The following is a 13529-nucleotide window of genomic DNA, read 5'->3' as shown; positions in this document are numbered from 1 at the left end:
TGAAATAGCCCAGATAAACACCTTCATCACACATGTTGCCACCTGTTTGTACCATTTTCAGACGATTTGTAAAAAACGATGTGTTTTTGGATATTTGTGGAGTTAGGTGGTCCGCGAGTGTTTTTTTATTGGTTAGGTGGTCCTTGGTAGGAAAAAGTTTGAGAAACACTGGTCTATACCCTGTTCCCACATGCAGCACACAAATCAGGGAAAGTTTGAAGACACAACATTTTAATAAGTCTGTAGCAGGCAGGTGAAAAAGAGTTTATGGAGTTACTTGGGTACCTTTCCTTTGGCAGATTTAGGTTTTTCAGCTTTGACCCCCTTCCCCTTTGGTTTAGGCATAGAATCCATCTTTTCTTTGACCATGTCCATCACCCTGGAGTCTGCAAAAACTCTGGCGATGTCAAGGCAGTTCAGTCCTGAAGGAAAATAAATTATTGTTAAGTGAATGTCAGGGTTTAAGAGGACATATTATGCTAATTTTCAGGTTTCATATTTGTATGTTGTGTCTCTACTGGGACATGTCTCCATGCTTTAATGTTCAAAAAGCTCTTCATTGTCCTCATACTATCTGTGCTGCAGCCCAGTCTGCTCCGATTGGTTGGTTGGCCGGCTCTGTTGTGATTGATCAACCGCTAAGATATGTCCGTCCCTTAGCCTATCACGTACAATGTGTTAGAGCGCTAGCCAATAGAAGTGTGTCTGTTACATAGTGATGTCACTGTGTAAACAAAGGAGTCCAATAGAGGCGTTTAAGGCAGGGGGGGAGTGTAGGGGAGAGAAATCCCTCTGGAGGGAATTTACTATTTTACATGCACAAAAACCTATAAGACACTACATGAAAGAAAACCCCCCAAAAATAATAATAGGCCCCTTTAACTATCAAATATGTACAGTTTTGCCGAAACGTATTGTGAATATAAACACATTCAGTAAATATATCAATATGTTATTATTATATTTCAGACCTTGACCTATTTGAAAATAGTTTAATAGTTTATTATTTTGTATTTTAGATGAACAAACCTTTCTTGTTCTCTGCATTGACATTGGCTCCCGCCTTGATGAGTAAGTCCACACACGAGGGTCGAGAGGTCTCGATGGCCCTCATTAGGGGCGTGCCTCTACCGAGGCCCCGGGCATCGACAACGGCCCCCGCCTGAACAAGAAGTTCAATTAGCTCCACCTGGCCAGCGTAAGCTGCATGGTGGAGGGGCGTCCAGAAGAACTGGTCACACACTTTCACATCCGCCCTGTCAGGAAAAGGTGTATTATTATTAAAGTGTGTTCCGAGTCCCTGCACAGAGTTACACACTGAGAGCAAATCAGATTTGTGTACTTCTTTCAGTGAAGTTAAAAGTCTTATCAAGGTGTGACTAAAAACTAAGTATATTTGTTTTTGTTTTCATTATCACAAAACAAAAACAAACAAAAAGGCAGCAAAGATACAAAAAAACAGGCAGTTATTAATCCCGTATTATGCTTAACTTTGGTGCATCAAAACATATGGAAATCATATGGCACCCCTAACAACATGGGGCTCAGGCCCACTGACCTGATATTATCAAGCTCTACCGATTTAGATAGTTGGTATTGAATTATTTTGTTAATTTTGGGCAACAATGGCCAAAATGTGGCCAAACAAAAAGGCCTCTTGTTAATTGGTTGGTTATTAAACACTTGTGACCCCTACTAGCCGTTAAAGGTGAGTGAAGCGGTCAATGACGTTATAAAGCAGTCAACAAAAATACTTTACTGGAGCTAACACATATAAATGAGCACAAACAATATTACACTGAATTGTCTATTATAACACAAGATAAGCTGTATACACACTCAAGAATGCACCATGGATGTAGTAAAACAACTGCCTACAGCGTTTGAGGCGTGGCCTCCTTTGTTCGTATTAAAATTGCACAAGATGCTGTGGTGCATGAAGCCAAAATGGCCTGACAAACATATATGCATGAAAACTTAAGCCCCGCCTCCAACCTGAATGAACTTTTATGGAATTATTCAGCTAAGGGGTATTCAATTGTTCAAACTAGTTGATTCAGCTAAAAAGTGGGCCCAAGTGACATCACGGACTGACACAGAAATAGTATTACCTTCATTTTGCCTCAAAGAAAATGTGCTTTTTGAACGTTTTCCTGAGCTTGGAAATCTAAATGAAAGAAAAGAGAACAACATTTCCTCACCCCCTACTGAGTAGAAACTGCGCCACCTCGTAGTTGCCACTGGAGCAGGCGACCATGAGCGGGGTTTTGTAAAACTGATCTTGAACATCCACAGGAACCCCCTGATTTAACGCGAGGTCCAAAGATTCCAGGTCTCCACTTTTCACACTGCAGTTGATATTGACGAAGACAGTGTCTGGCTTTTCTAGGTACCACCCAGAGTCGTTCATAATGGGATGTTCTGGCGGTTGGTCACGAGCAAATCTCCGCGTGTCTGAGCAGTTGAAGAAAGTCTCGATCATGAAATGGGGCGGCCCTCCGTCTGGTCGGCGAGGCATATGCTCCGGCGGGAGGGTGCAAATTGGCAAAGGGAGGACGAATTTACCCTTCTTACCTTTTCCTCCCTTCTCACCCTTTTTCTTTTTAGGCATATATGAGGAGAGGAGGAGTGGTTTCTTGATGTACTTGACACCTTTGATGAAGTCATTAATGTTGATGCACCCCACTCTTCCCTTGTCATGGGCCGAGATGACTTGATGGATCTGTTCTAGATCTACTGGAGCTTTTAGTTCTTCTAACGCTGAGATAAACATCTCGGTGGAAACTGTTTCTGATTTGTTCCCACAGACTTTCTGTAATTCCGCCTCGTACTCGTTGGACCAGTCGTGGAGGGTCAGGCCCCAGAGGTCTGACAGGAGGCCGCCACTCGTGGATTTGTTTCCTTTCCCGTGCTGCCGCTCTGCTTTCTTTAGCTCCTTGGCTGCTGCTTTGTGACCGGCGTCTTTGGCAATCTGACGTGGCAACAAACCCTCCAGGTTCTTCGGTTTGGGGTTACAACCTGAACATAGATCACAGTTTTAGGACAAATATTAACATATGGTAAAATGACCTGATTTAATTTAGGACTGTGTTTGCAGCTGCACATTGTACAACCCCTTTTTCTTCCTGTCAAATACTTTAACTTTACTGAAACTTTTAATTTCCTGGCTCTACAGGTATCACAACACTGATATAAGCTTAAAAATACAAAAACAGGATTCTTGACTCTTGTTATGGCGTAAGAAGTAGTTCCCACAGAGCTATCTTTGTGTCATTATTAAAGACAGAAAAAGCTGAAGTTGAATGTATTGACATTATGATGCATATTATTGTTAGACTCTCTCACAGCACCTCTCTGTGCCAGGAACTTGCAGCAGTTAGCATTGCCGGTGGCAGCAGCGTAGTGTAGGGGAGTGCACTCCTCCATGTTGACCACGCCCATGTCTGCCGAGCACGCAGACAGCACCTGAATCAACTGAGAGGCACAACAAAATACAGAGAGGCTCATCAACACCACCATTTCAAATCTTAGGGTGGTGCAGGCATGAGTCCTAATACCAGGTAATGATGAGTTGAACGATGAAGAACTTCCGGTTCCCTTGTCTCAAAGTCAATGACTGAAATATGGTCTGTGGTTAATACATGCTTGCTTAAAAGATCTCACACACGAAATGAAATATGTCAGTAAATAAATGTCAGAAGCATAAATATGTTTAATAAAAACTGAAGTTTCTAACAAGTGAAAAATGTAGACTTCTAAACGTCATCACTCTGAACACGGAGTCCAGTTTTAGCTTAGTGGTGGTGACGTGAAGTTATGCAACTGTGATGTAGTTTGTTTGTAGCCTAACGTTAGCTTTTTATGTATGGAAATGCATTTATTCAAAAATCTGAAAAGTGGTGTTAATATGTTGGGATTATCCTGCTGAACAAAACATATTGGTATCATGAACATGTGCTTGGCAAAGATCTTACTTTCTTCAATATTCAATCCCATTGGCTTTATTTTTGTAGCCCTTACGATTCTAAAAAAATCCTCTACACTGCACCACCCTATCCTATCCTAACCAATAGCCAACTTTCGAACCCTTAGATGCATAAGTGGGTATTTTTTGACCCGGTGAGGTGGTTATCTTAGAGTATCTTTGTAATTAAAAAAATGTATCATTTCATATTCCAGCTATTCCTCAAAAAACATGTTTTGGATATCCAGGGTGTATGCAGGAATCCTGAAGTCAAATGTAAGACCTTTTTTAAGACCCTCTCCATACATTTTAAGACCTCATCGCCACTTGGAGTTCTAACCGGTTACCTTGGCGACACACTTTACCTCACATTGACTATATACAGTATTGATTGTCCTTCCTCCTTATCTTCCAACCATTTGGACGCAAACTTGCATTTCCCCATAACGATGTTGTTTAGCAACCAGCGTAAACGGACCTTCGCGCGCTATCAAGCAGTGAGCGTGCGATGTCCTGTTCAGATGATGTCCAACCCAACGGGATGCCATAAATAAACTACACAGAATCACACTGCACACCTACGCAGTGATTACATTCAGGCAGACTGTAGAACACAACCTCTCTGGTTTTTGTATTACTACCCCAAGCTTCCATAAGTGGGTCAAAAATGACACATTTTCTATGGAATTTAGTTATTTTTCCTAAATGTAAAGAAAATGTCTAAAATTATAAATAAAAGTGAAAACTTAAATATAAAATATTTATAGTGTGAACCAAAATATAATACTAAATATTATACAAGTGATTTTTCTTAACCAAAATGACAAAAAATGCATAAAAACGCATATTATTCTAATACGGGTCCTTTTTGACCCACTTATGGAAGAGTATGGTCCAGTCACTCGTGCATCTAAGGGTTAACATATGTATAAGTCATTTTTTTATATATATAAACATTAGACGAGGAGATACTACACCTCAAAAAAGCCCCCCATGGCAGCATAGTGTACGGCTGTGAAGCGTTTTCGATCCAGAGCATTGGGGTTTCCCCCTCTCTTCAGAATGCTTCTCAGGACCTGCAGGGAGCCGGCCTTGGCTGCCTCCATCAGTGCTGTGGTGCCAGTTTGCTGGCAAGAGAGAAGTCAGTCTTAGGTTGAACAAACCAGATCCTACATATTCCACTGCCTCAGTCCCCATCATTTCGGTTTCATGCATGTTTCACCTGATTTGTTGCATTGGGGTCCGCCCCTTCTCCCAGCATGAGGAGACACATGGCGGTGCCCTCCTGGGCTTTTTCACACATCACCTGGAAGACGTGAGTCCCCTGCGCTGACACATTGTTGACATCTGCCTCACCTGTCAGTGCCAGCTTCACGCAGCGGGTGTGGCGCTCAGTGGGGTAGATACAGTAGAATAGCACTCCTAAAGTGAGATAAGAAAGGTGTACAGAGGGTAATTAAACTAGAATGATTGTTTCTCAGCCAACCAGTGATGTTGCAGTGCATATCCATGTCTGTCCAAAATGTTTTATTCTCATTGTATTCTCTATTAGACATTTGTGTGAATTCATCATAATTAGCATTTAAATTATTGAGGTACAAAGAGGTCACCGTCGGTCAGTGCGATGTTGACTTTTGACCGGCAAAATGTAATAACTGCATCTTTGAGTCCAAGTGGACGCTTGTGACACATTTGGAGAAATTCTCACCAGGCGATCCTGAGATATTTTGGATGGAGTAACTAAATAATGTGTTCTTTGGCCACAGCTGAGGTTGTTAAATATATCAGACTTCATTCTGTGAATTGATGAGTGGAAATGGTCCTGTGATCAGGACATCCTTAGCAACAGTTTGTCAAATGGTATAGCAGACTGCAGAATGTCCGAATTGAACAATGAGGAATAAAGTATTAAACTAACCAGTATTATAAGAAAACATAATGCCTCAGGCCATTGCTGGTGCCATCATGTGGGCATTTAAAGTGAGAGATAGAGGGATTGAGTCAAGAAAAAAGACTTCTGATTGAAAAAAAAGCATCTCAAGGAGAAATCTTTATCTCAACATTATCTAAATAAATTGGTCAGAGCTATCCATTTAGCCGAATAACTGTATAAGCACAAAAACAGGGACATATTTTGTCTTTACCATTGTGTCCTGTTTCTATTGTAACTAGGCTGTTTCAATATAACATTATGATGATAAGTGAGACATTTAGAAAAATCCAAAATTGTGTTGAGTAACCCAGTGCCCCTAAAAGTGAATATATATCTATATATATATATATAGATATATATAGAGTTATAGTCAAAGTCTCTGTCTAACTCCCTTTACTCATATTTCAAGTGTAATTGATTTGACAATAAAAGAGGCAATACTCAAAGGACAAAAAGCTGAATTTGACCGCTAGCATTTTTTCTTTTTTATTGAAATTGACTATAAATATTGCGATGATATTGTTACCTAGAATTGTATTGGCTACAGATAAATGTAATATTGTGATAGCCCTAGACACAACCCAAACTGTCCAATAGAGAAAAGAATGCCAAACATTTTTAAAAGATTTAATAAATGATAATAATAAAAAATGTTGGCAGAGTACAGCAGTTCATTTTCAGATCTAATATACTTAAAGGGGACATATCATGCTATATTTGAACAATATATTGTAGGGCCATACCTATATAAAGTATATAAATATAGTTTTTTATTCTAAATACCAAACAGATCCTGCATTTTAGCCATGCCTCATTTCGCTCCATTTGCTTTTTCCAGCGCTGTTTTTACAAGGGCTGATTCTGTGAGCTGCAGCTGAACAGGCCCCCCTGTCAGAAGAGGGGGAGAAAAAGAGATCTCCGTCCTCCGTGTTTTATTCTTATTGAAGTAAGAAGAGAAGTAATGGGGCAGAAACCCTCCTTTTTACGCAGCGGTCCAGACATAGACATCAAACGGCGACACATATTCAGTTGCCAGTTACTTTGGCATTAGGGCAGGGATATCTAGATACTTTCCAAGGTTTGACATCATGAATTGTGCTACTTTTAAAGCAAGCAACGATGTTTTCAAATCTGTAATCAAAAAGCTCCTCAAAAACACTATCGAAGCAGTTCCTGCCGTTGCTTCGTAGTTCAAACAGACTATTTTTCTTAGCGGATGCATTTCAATTTAAATCAATACAACTATTTTTTAAATCAATAAAATCATTTTCTAAATCCATAAAAGCATTTCAATTAATATTGGGAGTCATATCGTTACTTTGTTGAGAATGTGGCCACGTAATAAGCGGGATAATGTGCACATTGCATAATGTGCCTTCATGCCGATCTAGATCCCTCCGCTTGGCGTCGGGCTCCTGATCAGCCTGTCGGTGATCTTTTCCCCATAATGACGGCGTCGCTGCACATTATCCCTTACATATGATTATATAGAGTCATTATTCATTTGTTTTAAAGCAGGAGGCGCAAACGCTTGCCTCGGGGAGGGAGAAAAAGAGCCACAGCGGAGAATAAACAGAAGGGAAACCATGGCAACCATGCAAGGGAAGTCTTCTTCGCTGCTTTTGTGGCAGACTACAGCGCCACTTACAGGCCTGGCATGTATACTACAGCGTCTCCAGCGTTTTCGAGCAGCAATGGCCGGCCGTGGCCCAACCCCACATTCCCCTGATAGGTGGAGAATTTACCAATAAGCGGAGCACCACTTTTGTGACGTAGAAAATAATTCAAATCTGGATCAGTCTGTATCAGATCGGTTACAGCCCCTTTTTTAGAGATTTGGGTATGGAGGAAAAGAGAGAGGGTTGTATTTTCTGACACTTGGTGAGTTCCCTGACACACCGGGGACACATATTCATGTATAAAAGACGTACAAGAGTGCATTTTGCATGATAGGTCCCCTTTAAACATTGTTGTATTAGGTGAACAACGGAGCTTGTTAGCTTGCAGGCTTGTTAGCTTATAGGCTTAAAGGTGTAAGCTAGTAAAATAACATGGTTTTAAATGTGTCAATATGTCTATGTGTGTTTAGGCCAACAAATCCAAAACTGTTGCGCTGTACTTAGAAAGGAAAAAGTGTAACTATTGAGACTCAGCCTGAGGCTAGTCTGTGAGTGTTGAGACTGGGCCGAACCGGTCCTCTGGGAGTCAGGATATCAGGTTACTCAGCATGTTTCACAAGAGCGGATCACTATGAGGAGTTGATCTGTAATTAGGTGTACCCATGCGGTCTCACACAAGTGCACATTTGTTCACACACATACACAAAAAACCTACAGTACTTCATTATTAAATCATTATTCATGCACACAAGCACACACAAAAACACTTTTCTTCCTAACTCAAGCTCATTCTCTGAAGAGAGCCATTTGCAGTAATCGATAATTACTTAAAAAAGGTCCTGAAGAAGAACTTTAGACTCTCTTATTGGAGTTGTCCAGGCTACCATCTCCTCATCAATATGTAAACAGAAGCACCATGCATTTTCATGAGTTGTAAGACAAGGCCAGGCATTCAAAGAACCCGATGGTTTAACTTGAGATGGAAACCCGTCTATTTGAGAAATCGACACTTGAAGCTAAATGAGAATACATGAGTGGAAGGGCTGTTCATCTACCTCTCGGATTAAAGCCATATACCTTATAGAGACAATGAAGGTCAATTATGCGCATCTGTCTGACACTTTGCGTTGTATAATGTAGTATACAGATAAGTATGGGCACATGACAGTACATGTTATACTAGCTTCGTTTGACGTTTAGCAACCCCTTTGTGTTACTGGAGCTTCCCTCTTAGAGATCTTTAACACCAGAGATTTTTTATACCTAAAACCGCCACCGGGGTCAAATTGACCCGGCATTAGAATGCATTGACTTTCAAGGTAAAAGTATTGCTTTAAAAAGAAAGATGGTCCTGTGGTATTGGTATTTTGACAAGCAATGTTGTTAAATTGTTTCGTTTATTAACGGTACAACATAGCGTTTCGTGAGGCGGTTGTTGTTGTTGGGTGAAAAGCAAACAGCTGTTTGCTGCGGAGCGCAGCGCGAGCAGTCTCCCTTGAGCGAGAGCACACTCCTTCACTACAGACTGTCGCTATCAATATATCTATCTATCTATCTATCTATCTATCTATCTCTCTCTCTCTCAATCTATCTCTCAATCTATAAGGAACCGCAGTAGACAAAAGGCGTTGCTATAGCAACACGTCATGTTTGTTTACACACAAAATCAATAGCGCGAAAAAGGGGTGGGGTCAATATGACCCGCTTGGCGGAAATAGGTATAAATGGCCATTTTTTGGGCGATTTCTTCAATCTGACTTCATATTGACAATTTTTAATAACATTGGGTGCTACATAACACACTTTCAAGAAAAGTAACGGACTGGGAGACTTTAATATTTGATTGAAAAAAAGTTACATACAATAAAAAACAGCTCTGGGTCAAATTGACCCGATTGGCGGTTCTAGTGTTAAGTCTGCCACTGGCTGGCAAATTATCATAAAAATAAAACTTTGTATTCATTTATAAATATCAATCTTTCTTACAATATAAAGGTGAGTACTAAGTATTGCTCACCTTTTCCCTCTGAGTCTTGGAATCTCAGATTAGCGTTGTTCTGGATCAGCAGTGTCATGATGACATCATTGCCGTGCTCTGCAGTCAGCATCGCCGGGGTGCGGCCCATTTTGTCCTGGATGTTAGGGTTTGCTCCCTGGGAGAGAAGGAAGCTGACCAAGTCTGTAAGGAGAGGGAAGAGCAACAGTCAGGATAATAAAGTCACTTTGAAACATGACTTTTTAGTTTGCAGTACATATTATGTCCTGGTAGATTCATCTTACAAACTACTTAAACTTCTTGGCATGTAAATAGACTTTTATAATTAGGACATTACTGAAGCTACTGTACAGCAGGAATGCCTTGCATGAAGATTAAGATTTTAATCAATAAATTCAAGAAAAACAAAAAAAAAACACTCTTATTGCTTTTCCTGTCTTGTAAAAAACAAACATCATTTAATAAAATGTGTTCTTATAAACTAAATAATTCATTGTTTCTTTAGGGGTTGAGACAACTTTCCAACTTCTTAATATAAATTAACAATTTTTTAAACATCTTAGATTTTTACAAAAAAGACAGCGCTTTTTCTCTGGGTTTTTTTGTGAAACGTGTGAGAAACATAATTTCAACAGCGACAAAGCTACAAACATAATGATTTCAGAGAAATATGAAGTATTTATTTTTGATTAAATCATCAAACCGTGTACAAGGGAGTTCAAATTAGCAAACCAGACAGTTCTGCAGCAGTAAAGTGCATTATATGCATAATAAGATATCTGGTGTCAGACCAATATAAAAACATTATTTTTTATCATAAAACAATGAAAGGGAACATTTTGTTGCATACCTTAACTTGTATGAGAGTATTTTTTCAGAGTGGTATTACTTAAGTGAAGGATCTGAAAACTCTTATATTTTCCACTTCCACCACTGAATGTCACTGAGTAAAGAAGAGGCACATCACCCTGGTTGTTGGCTGACACTGCCACGTGCAGCGCCCCTGTGCCCTCGTGTGGCTCAGTGAGATTGATGAGGTTCTTCACCCCGAGGTTCACCATCTTCTCGATATGAGCCTTATCCCCTTCATGGACGCACTGCAGCAGGCGGTAAATCTGTAGGACCTGAAGGTGGCCCTTTGCGACTCTGCCACTCATGATAGTGTCAGAGGGGCTGGTTTAAAAGAAAAACAAAGAGATATGACTTCCTGACAAAGATGCAGACAAACAAGCTTATGTTCAAGGGCGGAAGTAATGTGTGTTTTTTTTTAAAAGTCAGTATTATCCAGGCTGGTTTTTTACAATCAATCAATCAATGTTTATTTATATAGCCCAATATCACAAATGTTACATTTGTCTCAGTGGTCTTCACAGTGTGTACAGAATATCAGTATGACAATACGACACCCTCTGTCCTTAGACCCTCACATCGTACAAGGAAAAACCCACAGTTTAAAGGGAAAAAAAACAAAAAACATTTCAAGGATGTGTTTTGGACGTTGTTGGGGTAACACATTAAAGATGTTCTTTATAAAACGTTCCGAGGAGGGATCCCTCTCCCAGGACGGACAGACGTGCAATAAATGCCGTGTGTACATCGAAAAGATAATAACAATGGGTTTTTAAATAGTTGATTAACAAATTAAACCTTGGAGCACACATGTTGTATGTCACTGAACAACAGTCTGTGAAACAGCATAGCAGAAAGTCAGTAAATCAAACCTGCGTTGCTTTGTTCACGTCACTTCACCAAAGACTCGTTTTCAGAATCAGAACACTTTTTTCAGGTAAAGGAAACTTGGATTTGGGACAATTGCTCCATTAAAGAATGTTATAACATTAAAAAATCAAATCAAAAGATTATAACAATTATAAATAACATGATTGAGAATGAGCAATAAAAAGATAAAATAAATATATTTATATTTATATAAACATAGGAAGTTAAAGTTAAATGGCCGTCATTTTATATATAGTACAATATTTTACCGTAAGTTAATGTAAGTTAAAGTATATTTTTTACTTTAACTTACGGCTAAATTGCAGTTTCAGCTCAGTTTTACTCAGATATTACCAGAGGTGAAATGTAAAGAACATTTACTCAAGTACTTAAGTACTCATGTACTTAAGTAATGTACTTAAGTCAGGGTTTCCCACACATAGACTATACTTGGGCGGGCCGCCCAGGTATATTAACGGCTGCCCAAGTATATTTCGCGTCCCATTTAGGTTTTAAAAAAAAAAAAAAAAAAAAAATTTGTATTCGTCCGTGACCAGACGCCATCTGCGATCGATTAACTTGTGGACAATGATCCCTCGCTCCCTTGCTCTGATCTCGCCTCCTTCTGGCCTGTTAAGTGGCCTGCCTCACACAGGGTGACTGGCTGTCCACATGATGTGGCCTGCCGACATGGCCACTGTCATACAGATCATAAATCAAAGCCCTTCATTGGTCTCTGTGTGTCATTCATGCTCGGGATAACCTCAGCTCAGGTGAGGTAAAGGACTCTCTGAGTGTTTAGATAGTTAACTTAGTCTAAGTTCTCAGTGGGTCTCAAACGGTGTGGTCACCATTTATGTAAACACATATTTCCATTTGAGAGGGTAGTGATTGGTCTAATGGATAGTGAGTTCAAATCCCGCCAGGAACACCACCACTAGTGTTCCCTTGAGTAAGGCCCTTAGTTACTCCAGGGAGAATGTCCCTGTAATCGGTCATTATAAGTCGCCTTGGATAAAAGCGTCAGCTAAATGAAATGTAATGTGAAATAAAATATGCATGAATAAATAAATAAAAAGTGAACCTAGGTGAAAAAAGGTAAGATACACTTTTAAAACGTGTTGAGAGAAAACTAGTCTTTGCTGCTGCCTCAAAGAGGAGCAGGGGGAGAGGAGGGAGACAGGAGAGGCTGATTCAGGAGCACAGACATACTCACAACTATAAATGAACCAAAAATAAATTAATAAACAAGTTTCAGTGTTTTTTTCATATTGGAAATGGTATGTTATTGGTTATGGCCATGATTTTATGATGATTAAATGTATACAGTTCTGTTTAATATAGGCGTTTCCATAGATCTAGTCTCTTTATTTTCCCCTCAAAATGCACCAGATTGATGCATTTAACTCCAAAATAAAAAATTAAATCTTACCGGGGGGGCATGCCCCTGGACCCCCCTAGAGGATTTGAGGTCGACCCCCCACTAAAAGGGGCTATCATTATGGGCCCTGCCTGTACCTGTTCGCTCTGCCATCGCGTGAAGGGTCTGCTAACAAGCGATATATATATATATATGTCAGATCTGTGGGAAACACTGGCAGTTAATGGACCAGCACCAGAGGCGTTCCCATACACACAGGCGTTGGAGCTGTTCTTCATGACAAGTGCTCTGAAAAACAGTGCCATCTTTGCGCAAAAATGATTATACAGGAATGAAAAGTCAATAAATAAACATGTTGTTAAAACTTTTTTTTTTCTCCGCGCAAACTACATATGTAAGCTAGTTACTAGCTACTTATTTACCATTTTCTTAATTCAAATATATATGATTGTATATCCAGCGTAAACGTCAACTGTGTAAATGAACATCTAATTCCGTATAACCCCTTACCCGTGTACCTGTTTTGACCTTAATGTTACACTTTTATTTAGAACAAGAAAAAGTAACGCCTTAAACGCAAACAAATAATATTTGGCGGCATACAAATACACAAAAAGCCAAAGTACGTGATAAACCTCGACTTATGATACACAACAACTCAAGTGCACACCTTAAGCTAGTTTGAAGGTAAATAACGTTAGCTTGTTTAAGTGTGCTTGTTTGGCACGCGCTTCTTACCGTGCTTAAAAACTCGAAAAGTCGTTGCACTTTGTCGTTCGTATACCCAGCACATCCAGGACAGTCTGAGTTACGCCGACATTTTCTACACAGTCCTTACTTTACTTTAAAGCACAACCTTTCACTCTGTGGTAGCCGGAGAATAGAAACAAACTCAGCTCCATGGCAACGGCCCGCGT

The 13529-nt window shown here is 39.8% G+C and overlaps 1 protein-coding gene across 1 annotated transcript; it reads right to left on the bottom strand.

Annotated features, from left to right (window-relative positions):
* Positions 1-214: 214 nt before the first annotated feature.
* Positions 215-13522, bottom strand: ankef1a (ankyrin repeat and EF-hand domain containing 1a). Its single transcript, XM_034076397.1, has 9 exons — positions 13351-13522; positions 10480-10685; positions 9534-9695; positions 5187-5386; positions 4942-5091; positions 3351-3474; positions 2202-3018; positions 1030-1256; positions 215-422 (listed from the first exon to the last, which is right to left on the bottom strand). Exons 2-9 carry the CDS (start codon positions 10667-10669, stop codon positions 274-276), a joined length of 2019 nt encoding a protein of 672 aa, XP_033932288.1. The 5' UTR covers positions 10670-10685; positions 13351-13522; the 3' UTR covers positions 215-273.
* Between the last annotated feature and the right edge of the window lie 7 nt (positions 13523-13529).

The sequence above is a fragment of the Pseudochaenichthys georgianus genome, chromosome 24 (assembly GCF_902827115.2).
Source record: "Pseudochaenichthys georgianus chromosome 24, fPseGeo1.2, whole genome shotgun sequence".
NCBI classification, from domain to species: Eukaryota; Metazoa; Chordata; class Actinopteri; order Perciformes; family Channichthyidae; genus Pseudochaenichthys; species Pseudochaenichthys georgianus.
This window is presented reverse-complemented; position numbering and strand designations above follow the sequence as displayed.

What these genes read in the sequence shown, in the direction of transcription:
- ankef1a (XM_034076397.1), bottom strand. Translation starts at nt 10,669, where the DNA reads ATGAGTGGCAGAGTCGCAAAGGGCCACCTTCAGGTCCTACAGATTTAC. An exon ending in AGTGTCAGCCAACAACCAGG is followed by an intron (nt 9,696 to 10,479) that starts GTGATGTGCCTC and finishes CTCTCCTTACAG; the next exon opens with ACTTGGTCAGCTTCCTTCTC. An exon ending in CCATGGGGGGCTTTTTTGAG is followed by an intron (nt 3,475 to 4,941) that starts GTGTAGTATCTC and finishes TGTGCCTCTCAG; the next exon opens with TTGATTCAGGTGCTGTCTGC.